This window comes from Tachypleus tridentatus, chromosome 1 (assembly GCF_004210375.1).
Source record: "Tachypleus tridentatus isolate NWPU-2018 chromosome 1, ASM421037v1, whole genome shotgun sequence".
Classification (NCBI taxonomy): domain Eukaryota; kingdom Metazoa; phylum Arthropoda; class Merostomata; order Xiphosura; family Limulidae; genus Tachypleus; species Tachypleus tridentatus.
Window position 1 is genome coordinate 159,367,128 of NC_134825.1, and position 23,907 is coordinate 159,391,034.

The following is a 23,907-nucleotide window of genomic DNA, read 5'->3' on the forward strand; positions in this document are numbered from 1 at the left end:
AAGCCATGGTACTGAAAATGTAAATTGAAAAGATTGTTTCTGGATAACAGCTTTTGCCAATTGATTTTTATACTGTTCTGTCAAACTTGTGTTTATGAATACAGTAATTCCATTACATAGGAAACAAATTCTTCATGTCATGACAGAAGTAACAAACATGGCAAATGAGAAACCAGGAAACCAACAATATTCGGAGAATTGTTTTTTAATAAAATTTTGGCCAGATGCATTGGAAAATTTTGCATTTCAACTGATATTACATTTTGGTAATGAATAACCTCAGACAAATATTACATTTAGGTAATGAATAATCTCAGACAAGGGGTAAAATACTATGTAGAATTAAATAAAAAATAAATGAGTAATAAATTACTTACATAATTATACAGGTTAGGCTTAATGATAAAAGCTTTCATCTCAGTACCACCATAATGTTCAGATTATCTTTCTTAATATTAACAGGACTGAACTGCCTTATGTGTTATTTATTCCTACATTGCACCTTGAAATAAACTAGAGAATGTTTATATATAATTATATTTGGTAAAACCTCAGCAATTCTTATGGGACCGTTGTGGTTCAGGGACTCTTGAATAATGAAATGGAAACTTTGCAGTTCTGTTAATTTTCTGAATTTGCATAAATATAAAGGTTTTTAAACTCGCCAAGAACAATAAATATATTTGAAGAAAAAAATATTCAAATAAATTAATTTCTGTATTATGGTGCATTTTATCTTGTATTTTGAAATGAAACACTGATTATAAGTTATATTTATAATGAGAAATATCCTCCACTGGAGACAGAACTGTCTTATAGTGTTTTCTCTACCACAAACTGCTATTGTTAATTTACAAACTTCTTAAATTAAAGTGAAGCTGTTCCATACAAATTACTTTGATTTCATAAGCCATACAAAATAGCACCATATATATAAATAAACAAATTAGAGAATTCGAAAATATGGAAGACAGTTGCAAAATCGATTTTACGCATTTAATGTCAAAACCGATGTTTCTGGTCTGAGAGTTTGTTTTAATTTGTGGTATTTTTATGTCAAGCTAAACAGAGGCAATCTTCATATAGCTACCACTAAGTTCAAACTAAGTGGACAAAAGGGAAGGCATACAAGGAACAGCAATTGACATTAACTGTTTGACCACTTCTGTCTGCCGTAATATTGGGTTATAGTGCACCCATGGTCCCAAAGAGCTGGGCATGTTTTTTGAGGACTTGTAATCACGCGTCTTTGTTGTACAAACTCACTCTGCACTTTGATACATGAGTAACACTAAAAATAGCTATGAAATTTTACTTTTAGATTAAATAATAGTTGATAATAAGCTGACTTACATTTAGCCTACTAGTTCAAAACGGGGATGTCTATTTTTGTGTGAAAATTCTAAAACAAATCTCTTACAGTTCTAACTGTTGCTCATAAAATACAATATTCTGAAAAGGGGTTTAAACCCCAAACTCGATTCTGCCCAGTGGTGTATTTAGGTAGGGGCTAGATCGGGCTCAGCCCAAGAGCCAATTGCCTTAATGGGGACCCATTAATAATTTTATTCTATGTAAAAATTCCGTGGGATGTTGGGACCACACAACCTTAAATCCGCTACTGATTCTGCCGATAAAAGGGTAAAAAAATCATTAAAAGGTAAATATTTTTCCACAGTTGTAACTATTTAGTTATCACGTAGTCATTGTTATATTAAAAAAAAATATTATTTTATGATACGACGCTGGGTAGAGACGGCTTTGAACTTACAAAAGTTTTCTACAGATACGAACGTATAATTATGCACTGAACAGTGTTCCATTTCTCAGTACTCGAATGTTTGGGCACAAATGAGAAAATGTCATTATAACGAAAGTACGTTACCCAGAAAAAAAAAATCAGTACATTCGAATCTTTGTTTTCTTTTAGGTAAATTCCCTGTCGAACATCTAATTACTTAAAAACAGGCTAGGGACAGTATTGAGTTTGTGCTAATTATTGAAGCTTGAAAACATTTTTGACATTTATATTTATACTAACAATTCTCTCTTGATAAAGATGAGCATGACACTGTGGATAGTCTGTAAGGTTTTGGAAAAGTGTTCGTGTCCCGTTACGAAAAAAAAAAAATGTACATATATATTTAAGTATTGCTCTCTGCAGAATACTGGATCCTCCAGTTATACCGTTTGAAAATAAGTTAATGACCCGAAACACATTTCCAATAAATGTTAAGCCTGTGGCAAACAAACAGAGTTTAGGAATGGCCGACACAGAGTCTAGACCATAACTCCATAAAAACATCAGAGAATTGCTTCAACTTCATGCTTGGCTAAGTTAATAACTACAGTAAATAATTCCCTTGGATATAGATTTAAGAAAATTGTAATCAACTTACGTCAGAGACTGAAAATACAGAGTTAACTCTAAATGTTAGCATCAGAGGAATCCGAAGACGTTATTTGTGTAATATTTTTCCAATAATTACATGTTAATGTCTATAGCAAACCAATGAGCATCTTTCTGAATAAATGTAAAATTACTCTATGTTAAAATGTTCTAATGAATTTATACGCTATTGCAAGTAAATAAATATTTTTTTTATTTCATCTTGAGGTAAATGAACGAAGATATTTCCATCTTCTTTAGAGTTTTAAAATATTTTATTACAAGTCAAACTTGACTTGTAATAAAATATTTTCCCACTCTAAACAAGCTGTTGTTTTCATTAAACGAAGCTGGTCCTTTACTGAATATACAAAGTAACATATTAAATTAAATTAAATTTGGGAGCACTATAAAAACGTGGAAGACGAATCTATACTATTAAGCGATTTTACACATTTATTGTCAGAACCAGCGTTTCCCATCCCAGATTAGAATTGTGCACAGCTATACAAGGACTACCTTTAGAAAACTCGTGTCTGATCTAAGTGTGATTTGACCACCACTAATTTAGCATGCCTACTGTCGTAGAGAGCAGTTATTTAGGTATTTTGAATTTCGCGCAAAACTACTCGAGGGCTATCTGCGCTAGCCGTTCCTAATTTATCAGTAAGACAAGAGGGAAGACAGCTAGTCATCACCACCCACCCACCGCCAACTCCTGGGTTACTCTTTTACCAACGATTGACCGTACCATTATAACGCTCCCACGGCTGAAAGGGCGAGCATGTTTGGTGCGACCGGGATTCGAAGCCGCGACCCTCAGATTACGAGTCGAACGCCTTAACACACTTGGCCATGCCGGGCCTCGTAGAGTGCAGAGCGCGTTTTAACTGTAACAAAACTGTGAATTCAAAGATTTGTGGAGCGTGTCCTCTTGTAGCAAAAACTTGCCTTGAACTCTGAGATCTGAGGTACCTTGTTAGAGTGACAGCCAAACCTTACTCTTCGGTAAAATAAGAGTTGGCGGCAGGTGTTGTTGACTAACTAATTTCTTTCTCTAGCTTACCAGTAAGTAGCTATATGCAGATCAGGGGGAAATTTCAAACAACAATATTTCTTACCATTTCAGTCACGTTTATCAATATTTCAGTTTCACATCTGAGGAAAAGTTGCTATAACTCACTGTAAATAACAAAAACACGAGTTTATAGCTAAAGTTTAACTTGTAATCAATGAAAATGTAGGGAAGTGCCTTCCAGTTAAACTACTATTTTCTTAGGTCGTTATTACTTGATATTTGAACAGACAGAAAAAGAATGTATCACTTCTTAAATGTTCAGATTTTACTAAAATAACTTATTCTTTGGTCGAAAAAATGATACTTTTGTTAATATTGTTGAGACAAGACATAGCTTTCGACAGATATTTCGTACTCTAAATGAAACATGTAATGTTAATTGAAAGTACTTTACTTGTGAAGATATGATAAAATTATCATAACAGTTTGAAATTCGCATCAATAAAGAAAACTGGACTTTAGAATAACAGTGTACTCGTAGAACACTCGCAAAAATGGTGTCCATCAGTGGTGCACAATGTCCGACCCGCGATGTCCAGCGGGAAAGTCAAACATAGAGAGTTCACGTCTGCGCGAAGATTAAGTGCTATAGAAGAATATGCATTAGATTAGATACTGGATGGTTCCATATTTGTGTTGAGCAATAAAGAAAATTTAATAAGCAAATCTTGTTAATGCATAGGCATTTAATCATTGGCGCAATGACGTAATATTTCTGTAATTACGAAATTTCACGCGTTCCAATTGTTCTTCGAGATTTATTTACGAGCCCTATTTTGATATTATTTCGTAACAAAAATGGCAGCTAATCGCAAAAGAAAAGTTAACAACGAAAACCGGCAGTTTCATGAGATTGGACTGCGCAATACTGTTTTGTTCAACAACAGAAGAACGTGATTTGTCTGCTGTGTCATTCGACAGTAGCAGTGGCGAAGGTATCCAATATAAAGCGTCATTATGAGTCGAAGTATAAAGATTTCCACAACGTTGTCGGTGATGAACGTACAGTTCAAATTGAATCTCTGCGGCGATCGCTGAATCAACAGCAGAACGTTTTCTCAAAGCAGTCAGCATGTGTGGTCATTTACGATATTTCGTTGATGATAGCGAAATCTGGCCGACCGTTCACTGATAGTGATTTTGTCAAGCAATGTATGATTACTGCATCAGAAAAGTTGTGTCGGGAAGCAGTTCGCAAGCTACAGACGGTGGCTTTGAATCGTATCACAGTTCAATGAAGAATTTCACACCTCTCAGCAGACGTGACAAGGCAGCTTACAAATAAACCAGCAAACTTTGTCTACTTCTCTTTGGCAGCAGAGGAGTCGACTGACATGAGTTCAACAACACAGCTACTAGTTTTTGTTCGTGGTGTGTCGTCATCGTTTGATATCACAGAGAAACAAATCGGCATGGGTTCCATGAAGGGTCAGACAACTGGGTCTGCTCTATTCGAGGAGACAGTACGACTGTGTAGTAGTGTTTCATTGGATTTCACAAAACTGGTAAGTGTGACAACTGATGGGGCATCAGCCGTGACCGGAGAAAGTAGCGGGCTGGTAGCACTGTTGATGAAGCATCCAGGAAAGCAGAACAGACAGTTGGTGAAGTTGCACTGTATTATTCACCAACAGAACCTGTGCAGTAAAGAACTTGGTTTTCAGGCACTGATGACATTAGTGACGAAAACCATTAATTTCATCAAATCACGAGGGCTCAATCACCGTCAGTTTCGAAGTCTTCTTGAAGAAATTGATTCAGACTATGGTGACCTTCGGTATCACTGTGAAGTACGCTGGCTGAGTCGAGGGAAGATGCTCAGAAGATTCTGGGAGTTAATTGATGAGGTGATAGAATTCCTCAGAAGCAAGAACAAAGACATAGAAGTGATTTTCATGACTGATCCAGCATGGCAAGTTGATTTGACCTTTCTGGTCGACATGACACAACACTTGAATGATCTGAATTGGAAGTTGCAAGGCAAAAATCAGCTTGTCTGTCAGCTTGCAAATCACGTCTCAGCTTTCAGGACAAAGTTGCAGTTGTTCTGGCAGCAAGCAGCATCAGACAACTTCGTGCACTTTCCCACTTTTCAGTCACAGCTACAGAAGAATCAGGATATTGACACACAAGTTTATGTTGGGAAGCTGGATACCTTGATTCAATCCTTCAACTCACGGTTTCATGACTTTGACCAATGCAGATTGTTGATGAAACTTTTTGCTGACCCGTTTAGTGTGTCAGTGGATGACTTGTCAGCAGAATATCAACTCGAACTTACTGATCTCCAGGTATCTGATGAACTGCATGCTATTTACCGAGAAAACAGTTTGCTTGACTTCTACAAAACGTTGCCTGATACATTTGCTAATCTGAAAGAGAACGCACTTTTCCACACCAGCATGTTTGGTAGCACGTACTGCTGCGAACAGGCTTTCTCGCATATGAAACTGAACAAAAACAATACTCGCAATCAGCTGACTGATGATCATCTGGAAGCAGTCTTGCGTCTTTCAACGTCAAACATCAAGCTGGATACTTCTAAGCTCGTAGATGACATGGAGCACCATCCATCGCACTGACTTTGTGACAGTTGACGTATCATAACATTTCTTAGAATAATGTGCAAACTCTTTGATGTAATCGTTATTTGTGTGTTTTTAAATGTGATGTCCATCTTGTGTGAAACAACTGTGGGACGATTTTAATCTTCACTTTTGTGTGGCCCCCAACAGTTACGAGAAGTCTGTTAGTAGCCCCTGACTCAAAAAGTTTGTGTACCACTGGTGTACATGCATGGAGAACAAAGAAGCAATCATATTATATGATGGATCGGTTATAAAACACCAGCTAAGTATCTTGTAAAGTGTCCACTGTTGTTCGAATTCTCGTGAGTCTGACCTTTCTCCAAAGGCCTAATTTCAGAATATGACCACTTGAATTCCTGAAAGCTGCCACGTCCTATGGTCACCATGTTACGTATTACAATCATTTCTAAACGTCTAAGGTTTTACCGTCACTTTACTTACTTAATCTTGTGACGTAACATGGTGTATTCAATTTCTATTGTCTCATTCTGTGATCCTTGTAATCCCTGTATCTGTCATATCTTTTCATAACCTAAGTATACAAACTATATCGCATCTTATGATAACTGGAGTATGTATGCTGTATCGCATCGTTCGATAATTTGAATTTTTGCACTATACTTGTTTATTTGGTTTGAAGTTAAGCATAAAGCTACACAATGGGCTTCTGTGCTCTGCCCACCAGGGCTAAAGAAACCCGGTTTCTAGCGTTGTAAGTCTGTAGACATGTCACTGTACCACTGGGGGTTATTGTACCGTGTCTTCTTCCATATTTTGTCATATCTCACTAGTAGATGAGTCTCACTGTCATGTCACGCATAACATTCTTTGCCTTGCTTCATAAACCTACTTTTAAGTTAATTCTTATACAGCTTTTCTAGGTAGGAATTCAATAGTAGAAAATACCTTTACCTACATGTTATTGTCTGGTGACTTAACTGGAAATGCAAAAGATAATGCCATCTTTTACTTAAAGATTCACCCACACCAAGCCACTCATGAGACTAATTGATAAAAATACATGGAAGGATGGTGTCTACAGGGTTGTCTTGCGGTAGCGAGACATTTTTGATGTCTTTTTTTTTTTTACGTTAGTACGGAAAAAAGCCCGTTATCCTTTGGTGTTTGGACATCATATCCACTTTTGTTTAGAGTTTTATAAAAAAAATAAAACTGTAAAATAAATTATTTTTTTTAATATTGCACTGGAACTGTTTTTTTTTTCTAAATCGTTAATCACGGAAAGTTAAGCAGTAGACAATTCAAGGAAGTTTACTTGATAGTTGTTTGATTGTTTTACAATTAAGCACAAAGCTACACAATGGGCTATCTGTGCTTTGCCCACCACGGGTATCGAAATCCGGTTTTTAGTGTGTAAGTCCGCAGACATACCACTGTGCCACTGGGGGCTAATTGATATTTACAACATAACTTTAGTTTCCATGGCTTATGTCTTCTTTGCCGATTGTAAACGTCACCTGCCATTTCTTGTTATCTTTTATCTTGTCTGCTGGAAGCTTAAAAACATCTTTCTCTCGACCATGGCTGATTTCAAACGTTAGTGGTCCATTGTAGTCCAGATCAAGTATATTCCATAATTTCAGAGGTTGTTTTTCTTCCGAGTGGTCTTTCGTATGAGCAGATGCTCGAAGAAGATCTTCCACTGTGGTCGTGTGAATACATTTTCTACTGAAATCTTCGGATTTAACTTCTACTAGAACAGTATCAGAAGGACGAGCGCCGTTGTGGAGGCTAGCGCTAATTGCTTGGTGCACAGAGTCACCTATCGTTTTTGTATTACCGATAATTTCTTTTTTATTTAATACAATATTTTTTTGTTTTCTGTCATTATTGTTGGGGTGCTGAAATCCTTCACTTATAGCATTAGTCTTATTTTCACTTCTTCCTTGCTTTTTGCAGTCTGAAACTAAACCTGTTTTTACTTTATATCTATTTTCCATTTCTTCGATGTGGCTTAAACTAACTGTATTTTGATAATTATTATTTTTATTGTTGCCTTCTGGTTTCTCATTATGGATAATAGTTGTTCTTTGAGTTTTGATAGAAATTCCTTTTTTATTTGGACTCTTAGAATTTTGAAAATTGTTAGAATTGTCTTTCTTGAGGACTGGTTTACTGAGAATTTTAGTATTACAAGTAATCTTATTCGTTAGGCCTTTGATATTTGGTTTAGAATCTGCATCAGTATTTCTCGTCTTTTCTCGTCTCTTAATCCCAGAAATCGCCGTTAAAGTAGGGAATATCTTTGTAGACCTTACCTTCTGGAGCTTTTTTGAAGTTGTACTGGTTTTCGTTAAAGAATTATATTTGTTACCGGTACAGTTTTTAGAGGATAATTTAACGTTGAGTTTGGACCTCCTGGAGGGCGTGTTACTGCTAGGTGTTCGAGAAACGGCTTTCAGAACAGGAACGCTGGCTTTAGGAAATGGCGGTTTTACTGAAATGTCAAAAAATTCCACTGAACGATTTTGCTTATTTTAAATAACTTACAACATTAAAACAAGATACTGCGTAAGTTTAAATTGACTTATTTTAAAGTGCAGGATCCTGCTTAAAACGTTTAGTATCAAAATAAATGATAACTGTATAAAACCCTATATAATTTTGTAAAATATTAGTGAGGAAATATATATTAGTACACATAAAATCAAGTAATTTATAGTTATAGTCCTCATTTTATTTCACAAGTAAACAGGTAAATACGTAGTGAAGGATTTTTGCGTAAGTTAAATAACACTCTTAAGCATATTTTTATACACAGTTAAACCTTGGTTACAAGAATTATGTTAAAAACTTTTTTTTTATGTGTTTCTTTGACATGTCACATAGTTCATACATCTAAAAACTTCAACAAACCTGATCGAAGTCCATAGGTTTCCCTTGCATGATTACAACTGTACGTACTACACGTACACGCGGCTGGGCTTACATGTTCCGTTTCAAATACTGGTCTCTCTGTCAATGACGTTTCCCTGTTTTTCTGATTGTACAAAGTACATGTATATTTTAAAAATATATATATCGAAGAATTTATCATTTACTTATCAAAATATGTTGAAATTCCTAACGTATAATTCAAGGAATGGTCATAAAGTCTTGCACTTGACTTAGAAGGGCGTAGCTCAGATATCTGATGTGGGTTGAAATTAATGGGGTACAAACGTCATGTTATGTGGGACACAATAACACAAAATCTTCGCCAAATCACGCAACAGATTAGCAGTGCTTCTGTGTTCCAAGTTGGTGGTAGAACTACTTAATACAGATTTTATTTGATATCAAACAACGTTTGCATATTCATCTTTTATGTATATGTTTAAGAGCACTCTCAGGTTCATTTTTTTTTGTTGTTACAAACTTCCTAACCTGGGTAAAATACTTTAACTTAACCTTGTTTATGTATGTTTCTCGATACACACAAGAAGAACTGGAATTTGTTGTCACTCTTTTAAGTAGAAATATTCAACGTTCAAAATAATAGATTTTTAATGATTCGTATTAGTTTATGATAATTGGGCAGAGTTCGGATTTCCCGCAATACATTTCCTGAATTTACATGAACAAAAAATCGTATTTAACTTACCTCAATTTTTGATGTCTTTTCTTGATTAGACAATAGTTTTACGTGATCTGTGGTTAAAACACAAAACAATGAAATTAGAATTATTATTAATTCTAGAAGTAAATGACATTATAACATCAAATTATCGTTATTTTTGTGTGTGTTTTAGTGGAAAATCCTGATGAAATAGTGAAGTGAAAAGTAGGATGCCTATTATTAAAAATTAATGATAACAGAATTTAGTGTTATGTGGTCATTTATTACTAGAGTTAATATGTATTTTGTACTCCAATATGCATTAAATAAATTATATAAATGATAATAATTGATTAATGTGGTGAAAATAATCGACAGCATGACCATTCATCGAGTCTTCTTCTCAGAAGTGGAAACTGTTAATTAAAAACCCTGCAAGGTTAATGAAACCTTAATCAAACCCCTAACTATTCGTTGTCGTCCTGCACTTTTCTCGAATATATCAAACATCCATTTTATGGTTGCAATGAAGACTCATCTTTACTTTAAAGGTTCTATTTCTTTGTAATTGTCTTCACATTTTTATTCAGATATATAAAAGTAAGATTATACTAATTTCAATTAAAACAAAACATTTACCTGATACATATTTTTCGTATGTTTTGTAGCTGTAAGGTCCCTGAAATTGCTGGACAACTGCCCCTCTCATGTCCCTTTGTAATTTGTTGGCTAATTTTCGGACAAAGCCAGTTTCGCTTTTTTGTCCACTTCGCCGTTGTTCATTCCTCAATTCATCCAGATCTTCTAACAGTCTTCTCTGTAAGTCGCTTCTACTGAGAAATGATCCGTTAAATTATTTAATCACAAATAAATATAACCAAGAATAAAATATTTCTTTTGGTAAAAAAAAGAGAAAAAAAAAGGAGTAGTGGAAGCCTTTAGATGAAGGTTTATGTGACACCTTTGTTATGTCTTCTCATGATGTCTATAAAATAAAGATTAGACATTTCTTGGTATGATTTCAAATGAATAACACCTAGTTTCTGGCATTTTATTCTGAGAAATTTTCTATCTCTGTATTCGTCTGCCTACAAGAGCCATTATAGCGTCGACTTCTTCAACGCCTGCAACTTGATGCGGATTTAGGAGATGGACATTTATGGCATTTTGAAAATACTTGTGTACATTGTCTAATCGCATGAGAGACTAGTTCCTGGAGAAATAATAGTCACAGTAGCAACTAATATCACCTGAACGTGGAATGAAAGCGATCTATTTCTACCTGTAAAATGAAACTGTATGTTTTTGAAAAACGTTTTAACCAATTTTAAGAGGATCAGACCGGTTTAAGGCATTCAAGAAGGAAATTTATAAAAAAACCAACTGCAATCCTGATTACAAAGATGAAGTAATGAAACAAATTCAACTTGGACTAGGCTTGCTGCATGCTACTTTCAAAAATATCTGTTCATGTAACCACATGCAGAGGAAAACTGTAACTTTAGAAAGCAAACATTCCTCCAATAAAGTTCACGTATAAAGTCGAACTGTAATAATGTCGTCGTTACTTATTCGCTTAATTTCTCTACACTAATAATAATACGCTCATTCTTTCTGTAACTCTAGGTGTGACGTTTCACCGATGTGACGGAACTGGAAAAAAGTCCCTGATAAGGAAAAGTTTACACTTGAAATTATATACATGTCATATTAATGTTTATTTTAACTTCAACGAGCAATGTTTATAAAAGTCATATTAGCAGACTAGCTTGTTTAACTGCAGTCACTGTTTAACTAAATAAACATTTTACAATTATTGAATGGACATAGAATTTTGGAAAACTATGCAATCAATAAATACAATTAAAATTTGATATAAATGTTTCCAAAATAATTCGAGACATAATTAAGAAAATATGTTTATTTTATCTAATCATGTTTTACTGAATATATATTAATAGAATTTCTAAGGTTCTTGTCAAAAGAAATTTTATTACTTGCTTAGTTTAAAGAAATAAACAACCATTTAAAATTCTCTTTAAAAAACTTAATTATTCACTTTATGGCTTTTATTGTATTATTACTTGAGCTTTAGTTTCAACTGGTGTAAACTCAATAAAAGAATATATATGACTTACTTTTTCAAGCTTTTCAGCAAGATTTCTTCAGCAACATTGTCTTTTAGAGTATTATTATGCATACCAGGTCGTTTGCCAGCTTGTGGTTTCGATAGCTCTATAAAAGGAAGACTAGGCACTGCCCCGATGTTTAGTTTCGATCTGACATCGGTAACATTCGATTTCCGATCATTAAACCTTTCAAACAGTTGAGCTTTGTCTATTTTATATGTGCTAAGAGAAGGCGTTTTGCCGTCCAATTTTCCAATTCCTGGAGCTATAAAACTAACTAGTGTTTTCTTCACTTGACACTTGTGATTCATTTTCCCAAGTTTTTCTCCTTCGCTCTCCTTATCAGTCGAGTAAACATTTTGTTTTAAAGAAGGTAGATCACAATTACTGAATGCTGTTGATTGTCGAAGTTCGTTCATTTTTTCTTCAGAAGATTGGTCCCTGAAAGACTGAGCAAGTTCAAGCGCCTCATCGGTAAGCGACAAACTGTTTCTCTTTTGTGATTTCAAAGTGCTTATTATCTGTTTTGATATTCGATTTTTTTCTGCACCAACTGAATCTTCTTTGTCTTCCAGTGATTCATCATCGTCAACAATTTCTTCTGTGTGCTGTGTAAACTTCTTCGATTTCTCGGCTATTAATTTCACTTTATCACTCTCATTGTCTGTGATAAACGTGTGCTCAGAGGATTGTTGGTGTTCATCACGTTTGTTGGATTTTTGGGTTGTTGAAATACCACAACTTTCACATTCTATTGCAGTAGGAGTTGTTGGTGAAATAATTCCTTTTGTAAACAGTTGAATCTTTTCTAGCCCCTGTTTACTGTCATTTCTCTCCTGCTTATACGTTTTGGTAATTCTCGACGATACTTCTGTTTCTTTAACTGTCATAATTTCTTTTAGATTGTTTTTCTTATCCTTGCCGCTCTCTTGTGGTTTCATCTGCAAATTGGGAACTTCCTCTCCATCTAGTATTTTATTTGGAATAGGTTTACTATTTTTTGGAATTTTAGTCTCTTTTATTTCATCTAAACTATTTTCATTGGTACCAGTTTCATCTAATTTGTTTTTATCTTGACTACTTTGTTTTAGCGAGTCTTTGGTATTGTCTTCAAATCGCCCACTATTTTCTTCCACGTTACTAGCTATCTTGTTTTGGTGATTGGCTCGCATGCTATTTTCCTTAACAATATGAGCTTCCTGTTCCCTCTTACAATCATCTTCTTCCTTATCGTTTTCAGAACCAACGTTTACAGGTTCGCTAAGAGCTGATGGCGTTTTATTTTTACTTTGTGATTTTCTAATTATTTTGTTGTTGCTTTCATACTTGTTTACTTCTATGCCATCTGATTTTCTTTGTTTTTCTTCATCATAGGAATCTTTCTCAATAGAAGCTTTTCTTTCGTGATACCCTTCAAGTAGTTCCTTATGACATCTTCTTTCTCTTTTACTGTATCTTTCTTCTGTTCCACTTTCTACATCGCCATCCTTTCTGTCTTTAATTTCTTGTTGAAAATTCTCATCATTTTGTCTTGCTGCACTGCTACCCAAATGTTTATCGTTTTGTTCTCTATCTCCCTTATTTTTGTATTCATTTATTTTATTGTACGTTCTTTTTGTTATTATTGAATTTTTCAATGTATCCCGAACAGTACTTTCATTGTTCTCTTGATCTTTTAAAACGATAGAACCACTTTCGTCTCTGTATGACGCCTTTATCCTGGGCCTTCGACTTTCTGTTATTCTTGTGTTAAAACTGTCTACACTATCTTCATCTGAAGTCTCTGCCTTTCCATTGTCATCTTTCTGTTTCCCTTTTTTTTTCTTTTTGTTATCACCAGAAGCAGTGACGTACACATTGGTGATAATAGCTGGTCTCATTCTTTTCTGATCTACTCCATCGTTGTTGTTCATAATGTTGGTGGAAGTGCTCTCCACAGTCTCTTTAAGATAATACTGTTGTTCTCTTTCTTTCATAGTAGCTACACTCACTTCTGTTTGGAGTTCCGGTGTGGGTATTTGGACTTGAACATTTGCATCTTTCCTCATGTCAGTCTGTACGAACTCTGATCGTGTCCTTCTCGCATCAACACTCGATTCCGTGCTGATGTGGTTCTTGTCAGCAACTGATGACAAGTTTCCTTTAACTGTTGTAAGACGATGATTCGGAGCTTCTTCTGAGCGGTCAATGATCGACCTGACTAAAAAATCAACAAATGTGAAAATTACAGATAAGGTTACGATTGGAGTGTGATGATTGTAAATCGGGTAAAATTCCCAACTAGTTTAGTTTTCACATATCAAAGACTATACATAGTTTACAGATTCAAACAATCGATAATACACATCACTCTTATAATTATAAAATATTTTGTACATTTTAAACTCACCTCTTAGCTTAAGATGTTCTACGTCACATTATAAGTTTTCCTTCAGTAATGAAACGTAAGCTGTATGTGTCATAAAACAATGATAATATTCTTGTTTGAATCAAAACCAATCAGACTTTCTAAATTAGCTACTACTTCAAAGTTTCCTCGCAACGTACTAGTTAGAACCGTTTCACTTGTTTAAAACCTCTTACTCTCCTGGCAATCTATAAGTATGAACTGTTCTAACTTACCACTTAGTGTTAGTTCAACATTAGCCCGCTAGTTAGAGATGGTCTAGTCTATATCTATCTACCTAGATTTAATTCAGTAGGAGTCTCCTTCTGGAACTCTATGTTCCAGCTCAGTAGTAACTCACATGTCATATTTTGTTAGTTGGGACTGTTTTGAATTTAAAAAGTTTTGCGAAAGGAAGCACTTTAATAACTATAAGTGGTGAAAAATGTCTGCAAAGGTTTCTATCAAAATGGTTTCTTACAACCTTGACAGCCCATCATAGCAAGGTGGCTAGGGCGCTCCACTCATAATTTGAGGATCGTGGGTTCGAATCCTCGTCACACCAATGTGATCGTCCTTTCAGCCGTGGGGACGTTATAACGTTACGGTCAATCACATTATTCATTGGTAAAAGAGTAGCCCAAGAGATGGCGGTAGGTGGTGATGACTATCTGTCTTCCCTCTAGTCTTTCACTGCTAAATTTGGGACGGCCAGTGCAGATAGCCTTCGTGTAGCTTTGCGTGAAATTAAAAAAAAAAAAAACTAACTCGAGATTTTCTAACTTACCTATAAAAGATTTAGAACAGTACATCCACGGTACTAGAGGGTTTCATCTCATCTACAAAGTTTTAAGGAAAGTACTGTATAACAAACTAGAAATGTTCTAATTTAACTGCAGAAGTTGTTATCAGAATTGTAGTTTACTATCTGGAGATGTTCTAACTGCTTTAGAAAGGTAGTATATTTTCAGATGTAGATGCTTCAGATTGTGTATAACATTTATATGAATATAGTATCTTACCAACTAGAGTTATCCTAAATTATCTTCAAATATTCCAAGACAGCAGTATCTTACCAGCTAGAGATATCCTAAATTACCTTCAAATATTCCAAGACAGCAGTATCTTACCAGCTAAAGATATCCTAAATTACCTTCAAATATTCCAAGACAGCAGTATCTTACCAGCTAGAGATGCCCTACTTTACCTACAAACTTTCTAGGAGACTAGTATGCTTTTAGCTAAAGATGCCCAAGTCAAGTATTTTGACTTGAGTTCGGTTTTATGAATAAATTTTACCTCACTTAATAGTAGTTTAGAAATCTCAAGCATATGTATATATATATATATATATTGAAGTTTACCTAGTAACATCCTTGTTCTCTAGCAGTCGTCTAGCTGGTAATGCTCCATTTAGTTGGAGATATTTTGCACAACTTTTATTACCTCTTCGCAAGGCTGCGTCTAGCGGAGTCATCAGCTGACCCTATAATGGCGAATGTACTAGTTAATATAACTAAAGAAAAACAAACAAACATAATCCATATTATTCTTAACTGTTAAAGACTCTAAAGTGAGGGACTGGCACTCTATGGGTCGCGGGTTCGAATCCCCGTTCCACCAAACATGCTCGCCCTTTCAGTCGTGGGGATGTTATAATGTGACAGTTAATCCCACTATTCGTTGGTAAAAGAGTAGCCCAAGAGTTGGCGGTGGGTATTGATGACTAGCTGCCTTCCCTTTAGTCTTTCACTGCTAAATTAGGGACGGCTAGTGCAGATAGCCCTCGTGTAGCTTTGCGCGAAATTCAAACCAAACCAAGACTCTAAAAGATTCGAGGAATTATTGTATCTTAGTTTCAACTAATGTAAGTTTAATTTTGCTCTCTTGATAAGACGTTTTTTTAAATTTAAACCTTCTAAAATTGGAAGTTTAAGTTGACGTTTAAATTTCATTTTTTTCAGCGTAATTCTTTATTTAAACGATATGAGAATAAACTACCTTTTCTATAAAGAAGTTTTTTAATTTAAGTTTCTTTTAATACTATTTGAGTAATTTACTATTATCTTGCAAATATAAGGTTAAATATTTCTATAACAGAAATTGATGACCAATATCTATCTATATGTGCAACATTAATACACCGATTTAATTTTATTAAAATTTGGTGTTTTACGTTTGTTTCACAAAATCGAACGCCAACTACGTCTCACTTGAGCATCTTTTAGTAAGTTTATTTCCTCAGTTTTGTTTCTCAGTTGAACGGCACAGAATCCTAATGTCAGTTCCAAAACCAAGGAACTTTATAATACAAGCATTTAAAAAAAAAATCAATCGGTCAAGGTTATCAGGTTTAGTGATTCATCTGAATTTATTTTAGTAATTTCTTAGTATAATTAGGTTAGACCAATAAAACTAAAAAATGTCTATATGCATCAAATGATATTCAAGCAAATAATATTACATTGTTTGTCCGCAAGACGGCGTTGATGTTGGCTTTGTAGTCCAAAAGAATGTTGCAGATTTCTATGTTGTCACCGATGACCGCTATATGAAGAGCTGTTCGGCCATTATGGTTTTGAGCGTTGACGGAGCGGGGTTTCAAGGAAAGCAACCACAGTACAAGATCTGTCAGTAGAAATACACCACGAGGTTATTCTTAAATTTAAAAAAAACACTAGGTTATTTTTAATAAATAAATCACTTCATGGTTCTAAACGAATAAACCGCTACATTATTTTTCACGAATAAACCATTAGATGATTTTTAATAAATAAGTCAGAAGAAGATTTTAAATAAATAATCCATTACATGATTCTTAACAAATAAATCATTAGGTGATTTTAAATAAATAAACCATTACATGATTCTTAATAAATAAATCAGTAGAAGATTTTAAATAAATAATTCATTACATGATTCTTAATAAATAAATCAGTAGAAGATTTTAAATAAATAATTCATTACATGATTCTTAATAAATAAATCAGTAGAAGATTTTAAATAAATAATTCATTACATGATTCTTAATAAATAAATCAGTAGAAGATTTTAAATAAATAATTCATTACATGATTCTTAATAAATAAATCATTAGATGATTTTAAATAAATATACTATTAGATGAACGTTAAAAAATAAACCATTATCTGATTTTAAATAAATATACTATTAGATGATTGTTTGATTTTTGAATTTCGCGCAAAGCTACTCAAAGGCTATCTGCGCTAGCCAGATGGTTAAGGCACTCGACTCGTCGTAATCCAAGGGTCGCAGAGTCGAATCCCCGTCACACCAAACATGCTCGTTTTTCAGTCGTTTGGGCGTTATAATGTGATGGTCAATCCCACTATTCGTTGGTAAAAGAGTAGTCCAAAAGTTGGCGGTGGGTGGTGATGACCAACTGCCTTCCCTCTAGTCTTACACTACTAAATTAGGAACGACTAGCACAGATAGCCCTCGTGTAGCTTTGCTCGAAATTCAAAACAAACCAAACCTACGCCTTTTGTTCATGATACAAATAATTATCCTTCATCTCTAGATATCCATTTTTTATCTTTTCTACACGCACACGCATGTCTGTGTATTTTTCTACCAACTCTTGCAGACACTATTACAGAATGTCGATATCAGGTAAAACACTTTGTGGACTCTTCATACTAATGAATATATATATATATATATATATTTAGAGATAAGATATGTACATAATACTCACGTAAGTACATATAGTTGCCGCCAGGATGAGGACTCTAACGAATTAAAACTAAATGTATTCCTAATTAAGTTTAGCTATTAAAATTTTGTTCATAGTATAAACGCTCAATAAATGAGTGCGGCCGACCTTTCCTGCCTGACTGGACAGCTTCATGTAGCGGTATATCCCCACGCACGTTGGTCATCCATAGGTTTCCACCTTTGGCTCCCAGGATCTTTAAAGTTTCCAACTGTCCCTTCGCAGCTCCACAGTGAGCAGCTCTTAGGACAGGAAATTATTTCTTATTATTCTTCAACGTTTTACAAGTAATGGTTTATGACACAATTCGATCATTAATTTGCCTTTATAAATAAAAATGCCAGTAATCTATTTTAAACAATACCGAAACATAATTTTAAGTAAATTTAAAATATCTAAAGCCTTACTTAAAGGTTCAATAATATTACCAGAATCTCCTACAATTTGTCCCCACTAATATCGCGGTATGTCTCCATCTTCACTACACTAAAATGCCAGTTTCGATACCCGTGATGGGCTGAACACAGATGACCCATTGTGTGGCTTTGTGGTGAATAAAAAATCAGGGATTTCTTGAATCACGATTGTGAGGTGAGATGTTTGTTCAAAATGTATCTTTACTCTCATGTAGTTTAGATAGAAATAACCCACGTATCTATGGGGCCCGGCATGGCCAGGTGGTTAAGGCACTCGACCCGTAATCTGAGGGTTACGGGTTCAAATCCACGTCACACTAAACATGCTTGCTCTTTCAGCCGTGGGGACGTTATAATATGACAGTTAATCCCATTATTCATTGGTAAAAGTGTAGTTCAAGAGTTGGCGGTTGGTGGTGATGACTAGTTGCCTTCCCTTTAGTCGTACATTGGTAATTTAGGGACGGCTAGCGCAAATTAGCCGTCGTGTAGCTTTGCGCGAAATTCAAAAGAAGCAAACAAACATATTTATTATTTTCTAAAAATTCGATTCTTTAGTATAAAAATAAGGCGTATAATATAAATAATATATAATTTTTCTCACTTTCTTAATAAATTTTTAAACATCATCACTTCTCAGTTTGTTTGCTTATATGTGAGCATGTCACAAAGTCTAGAGGTCGAGATGTGATGAACATGCTTTCCGCTTTCAGCTCTGGGTAACAGTCAGACCCAATTCCATTATTCCCTTTAAAGTCATAATTTCAATATTCTCGCAAACCCGTTTAAGGGTTTCGGAAATTCAAAATTGTTAGTATTTTGGAAGTCTTGTTAGAAGTATGGTTTCTGAATCAGAAAGTTCTTTGTTACCTAAATTAAGGACTTTCAAAATGATCAGTTCATGATTGAATTTTCTGAGCTACTTTTGATTCCGCTGAAACTTTGTAGAATGGACGGCAACTGTCTGTTGTGGAGACACAATTGTGGAGGACGACGTTTCGAAAGTCTTCTATCAAATATCTGTTCCCGTTCTATTCTTCACTCCTAGTTCCTGTCAGACGTGTTCTTCTGGAATCGTCTCTTTGAAAGTTTACTAAAACCTCGTGGAAACTCAAATCTCTGTCTATTTCATTCTGTCATTATCACGTAAGTAAACAGACTTCCATTAGGTTTCAGCACGTTTTACTGTCCTGATCTTTTCTATTCTTTTAAACTAATTTACAAAAAAGCTTCCCAATGCCACGGTTTTGTCTCTCTTTGTTTACAAAGTTACTTCGGTTCAAGTAGTGAATTATCCATAAAAATCAAAATTGTTTTCATGGAATTTCATCGATAAAAAATTAGAACTTAAAAATATCGCTTTGGAAATTATTTCTATAACACTGTAACTTAAAGGAGTTTTTAATTCGGTTTTCATGTCATTAACAAAATTAAAAATCTAGTAAGCTAAAGTGGTAATTTCTGACAGTCAACACAGAGAGTTTGTGATTTACACAGCTTGCGTGAGCTCATCACGCCTAAGTGCTCATACAATTAAAGGTATTTTCAAATTCAATATCATTTACGCCTTACCAGATCAGAGCAATAGTTTAGGCGTAAACCATCATGCAAAGCAGCAGTGCAAAATAACAAGTCCGTGTTACCGAGATGATTGTTATTCAATTAGTGTAAATGTGTATGCATGTATTTTGTAATAGGACAAAAATCACTGGAGTAAAACTATTTGGACGCTAGCACTTCGGAAAATGAATCACTAGCTTGACTCAGTGTTGTGAAGTTGGGTGTAGGGAACATCGGTTGTGGTTGAGAGAAGTGAGAAGGTGACCTGTTTTTTGTGAGCCCCGAAGATATTAGGAGATTGTAAAGAGCTAAGTATGACGACAACAGGAACTCTTGTAGTGATGAAACGTTGTAATCAAAACAGGTGTGCAAGGTCAGAAAGAAAGATCTAAGTATGACGACAACAGGACCTGTTGTAGTGATGAAACGTTGTAATCAAAACAGGTGTGCAAGGTCAGAAAGAAAGATCTAAGTATGACGACAACAGGACCTCTTGTAGTGATGAAACGTTGTAATCAAAACAGGTGTGCAAGGTTAGAAAGAAAGATCTAAGTATGACGACAACAAGACCTCTTGTAGTGATGAAACATTGTAATCAAAACAGGTGTGCAAGGTCAGAAAGAAAGATCTAAGTATGACGACAACAGGACCTCTTGTAGTGATGAAACATTGTAATCAAAACAGGTGTGCAAGGTCAGAAAGAAAGATCTAAGTATGACGACAACAGGACCTCTTGTAGTGATGAAACATTGTAATCAAAACAGGTGTGCAAGGTCAGAAAGAAAGAGACTGTGTTTGACGTGGCTTTTGAGGAGAAAAAGTACAATATTTTAACAGAAGAGGGAGAGATGAAAGGATCAGGAGATGCGAGAGAGACTGAATAAACTGAGAAAGATGTGAAAGAAGAAAAATAATCAGTTTGTTTCTTGATTATATCTTGCCTATTTTGTTTTTGATGGTGGTTCAGTTAATTATTACTGGTTATAAGATGTGTATTTCTTTGTTTTAGAGTAGAGAATTTACACTAGCATGGATGGAAACTGGAAACCACTGGCGAAGAATCAGTTGTTAAATAGAGTAAGAGAACTGGGTATAGCATACGGTAGTAACTGAAAGAAACAAGATGAAATGCATGAGGTTTCACCTGAGACAGGCGTCATGGTAGATGATTTTTTCTAACGTTAAGTTTCGTTAAAATAAGAAAGTTGCGAGTGGAGTTCATGAAAGTTACCATTGTAACGAGTTATGACTTGTTAAGATGCAGCTAGAAAATAAATGCTTGGAAACTAAGAATGAACGATTGGAAATAGAAGCTGAGGAAAATAAGCAGAAATGATATGATGTGGTGTTGAGTGGAAGGCAGGGTGATTTTGGTGACAGGAATAGCTTGTATGAAAGTAGCGCCTCTTTGTAGTTGGCTTAATTGTACGAAAGCGATTTAAATGTGTTTTGTGCATTTGAAAAAAAAACAACCAATGAGAGTAGAAGATCGGTAGCCACATGATGTGGTGACGAGGTTACTTCCTGCATTGCATGGAAAGGCGTTAGCATGGCCGGTCGGGCATTTTTGGAAATATAGTGAGTTAAGTTCATCGTTTCAACTAGCTGTTAAGAAGGACATGAAAATAAGAAATCTAATGGTTAATTTGTAAGTTAACCATTAGTGAACCATTTAGTTTTGTTAGTGCCTATATTATCGAACTACTTCCAGTAATAAAGTAAGGGAATTAATATATTCTGATAATGGTTGGTTCTTCCATTACATATGTAGTGGCAGTAACGCTAGATCTACAGAAGCAGAATAAAGAGCTGGTAGTGGTATGCTCATAGGTCTGGTTTTATAAAGAATTTTTTATGAAATTTACGTAGTAATTCTCAATAAAAAATATTGCAAGAATTATTGAAGGTGACAGGAGTAAAAATAGAACACACGAATTTGTATAGACTCCCAAACAAGTGGGGTGTGTGAGAGAACAAATGGGGCAGTTGACGCTATGCTAAGGGTACACGACAATCTATTGAATGGGTTATAATATTACCGTTCATACTTCGTGCATATCAAAAAGTCTTCGGAGCTACAACATAACATTTACCCTTTGAGGTTAATTAACGGAAGAGATGCTAAGAGTTCATTAGACCTATTGAAAATAAGATAGAACACGGACAAAGTCGAGTCAGGAAACGTACTAGCATACGTGAACAGATTAAGGTAAAGGTTAGAAGAAGGGCAAATGTTGGTGGCTAAAGCTACTCAGAAGAGTAAAAATAAACACAAGTTTCACTAGGATAACTATGCTAGAGAGCGGGAACATAAGGCGAATCACCTATTTGAGATATTAAACCCACTATCCACTAACAAATTTGCGGCAAGATGGATAGTTCCTTTCCCTATATTTAATCGGATGGATATATATATTTATGGAAACGAACCACAACCATATAATCTACTTTTACAGAATGAATAATGAAATCACACAAAGCTGTTTCAATGAAGTATGTTACAAGAATACTTTAATTTTACAGTACGTTATAGATTAACAAGTGGTCATTGAAATGCAGATGGCGTTTCCCACTTGAGCTATTGAGATCAACGTGTGACTTCACTCTGATTAAGCCTAATATATTATATATAGATACAAGACTTAATATCCATCCAGCTGGGAATAAAAATGGTGGTGGATGTGAATACCTGGTTATATCAATGAATAAAAAATATGAATTTGTGAACTTCCTGGTTCAAACTTCGAACACTAAAGTAGAATGGAGGAGACAAAGGTTGTTTCCTGATTAAAATTGTGAACTGTAATGTGATTTATGTAAAGATGGCGAAATTATCAGTTTTATAGGTATGTTTATGAGTGATTAAACAAAAACTTTGAATCTTGAGCTAACGTCGAGGGTAGACAGAAATTCAGTCGAGTCTGATTACAATCACTGTTATTGAATGCATTTAGGAAAAGTGTGTGTTTGTGTGTTTTCTTATAGCAAAACCACATTGGGCCATCTGCTGAGCCCACCGAGGGGAATCGAACCCCTGATTTTAGCGTTGTAAATCCGTATACTTACCTCTGTACTAGCAGGGGGGGTAGGAAAGTGGAGGGGGAGAGAGACGTTATGAAATTGGATATAGGGCACATTGTTTGGAGTTGAAAGACGTGAGAAAGAGACCCATTTTTTTTTTAATAATCCCTAAGGAATTATGGGATTACAGCACCCTCTATCGTTATGAAATGATTGGAGGAAGTAGCCATTTTTCTTCTTCAGCGATATGGAGACAACAGAGTTCCCTATGATTATGAAACGTTGTAATCAAAACGGGTTTAAAAGGTCAGAGAGATCGTGTTCGGCGTTGTTTTTGAAATGTAACGTAGAGGAAGGAACTGGGAGTGTGCGTGTGTGAGAGAGGGAATAAACCGAGAGAGAGGCGAAGGACGAAATAATAAACCGAGAGAGAGGCGAAGGACGAAATAACTGCTGCTAGTAAAACCAAAACACAGTTTCAAAAGTATGTATTTATTGATTATAATAAAAAACAACAGCGTATATTTAAATTCACACCAGTCAATTCTTGATTGAAATGAGTATAACCTTAATTTTACTGAAGTGATAGCGAAAAGCAAGCATAGGAAGTTTGAACAAGGTGGTATCAAAAACGGACCACAATATTCAGTGGAATTACTTACGTTCTTCCTTTTCGGTCTTGTAAATTAGGTTCTGCGCCGTATTGTAACAATAACTGTGTACAGTCGGCATGACCTAACGTGACGGAGTAGAACAGAGCTGTACACCCATTATTGTCTATGGTGTCGACCTTGGCACCACAAAAGTTAATCAAGGTTTCCACACAATCCACGTGACCCCGGCTGGCTGCACAGTGTAGAGCTGGTGGGTGGGGAAAGAGAGTTAAGTTTTTTTAAGTTATCTCATTTTTGTATCTTGTTTTATAACTCAAGTTATACACTTACGTGTGTCTGCTATTTTTTAATTTGGAAAGTTGATGTCAGCCTACAGAAAATATTAAGTATTTTTCCAAACGCCAGAAAATGGTGCATGTTTTAATACAATG

The 23,907-nt window shown here is 35.1% G+C and overlaps 1 protein-coding gene across 6 annotated transcripts in view; it reads right to left on the minus strand.

Annotated features, from left to right (window-relative positions):
* Positions 1–341: 341 nt before the first annotated feature.
* Positions 342–23,907, minus strand: part of LOC143228881 (uncharacterized) — a 54,541-nt gene continuing 30,975 nt past the window's right edge. For 4 of the 6 annotated variants that reach the window (XM_076460318.1, XM_076460341.1, XM_076460335.1 and 1 more), the window contains 9 exons: positions 23,525–23,723; positions 17,974–18,107; positions 16,594–16,757; positions 15,494–15,615; positions 11,753–13,939; positions 10,254–10,447; positions 9,660–9,706; positions 8,933–9,056; positions 342–8,513 (listed from right to left, as the gene is read on the minus strand). In XM_076460318.1, coding sequence (XP_076316433.1) covers positions 7,489–8,513; positions 8,933–9,056; positions 9,660–9,706; positions 10,254–10,447; positions 11,753–13,939; positions 15,494–15,615; positions 16,594–16,757; positions 17,974–18,107; positions 23,525–23,723 — 4,196 coding nt within the window. In that variant the 3' untranslated portion in view covers positions 342–7,488. Of the gene's footprint in view, positions 8,514–8,932; positions 9,057–9,659; positions 9,707–10,253; positions 10,448–11,752; positions 13,940–15,493; positions 15,616–16,593; positions 16,758–17,973; positions 18,108–23,524; positions 23,724–23,907 lie in introns of those variants that run through there. The other 2 variants (XM_076460326.1, XM_076460349.1) reach the window with 2 other exon arrangements.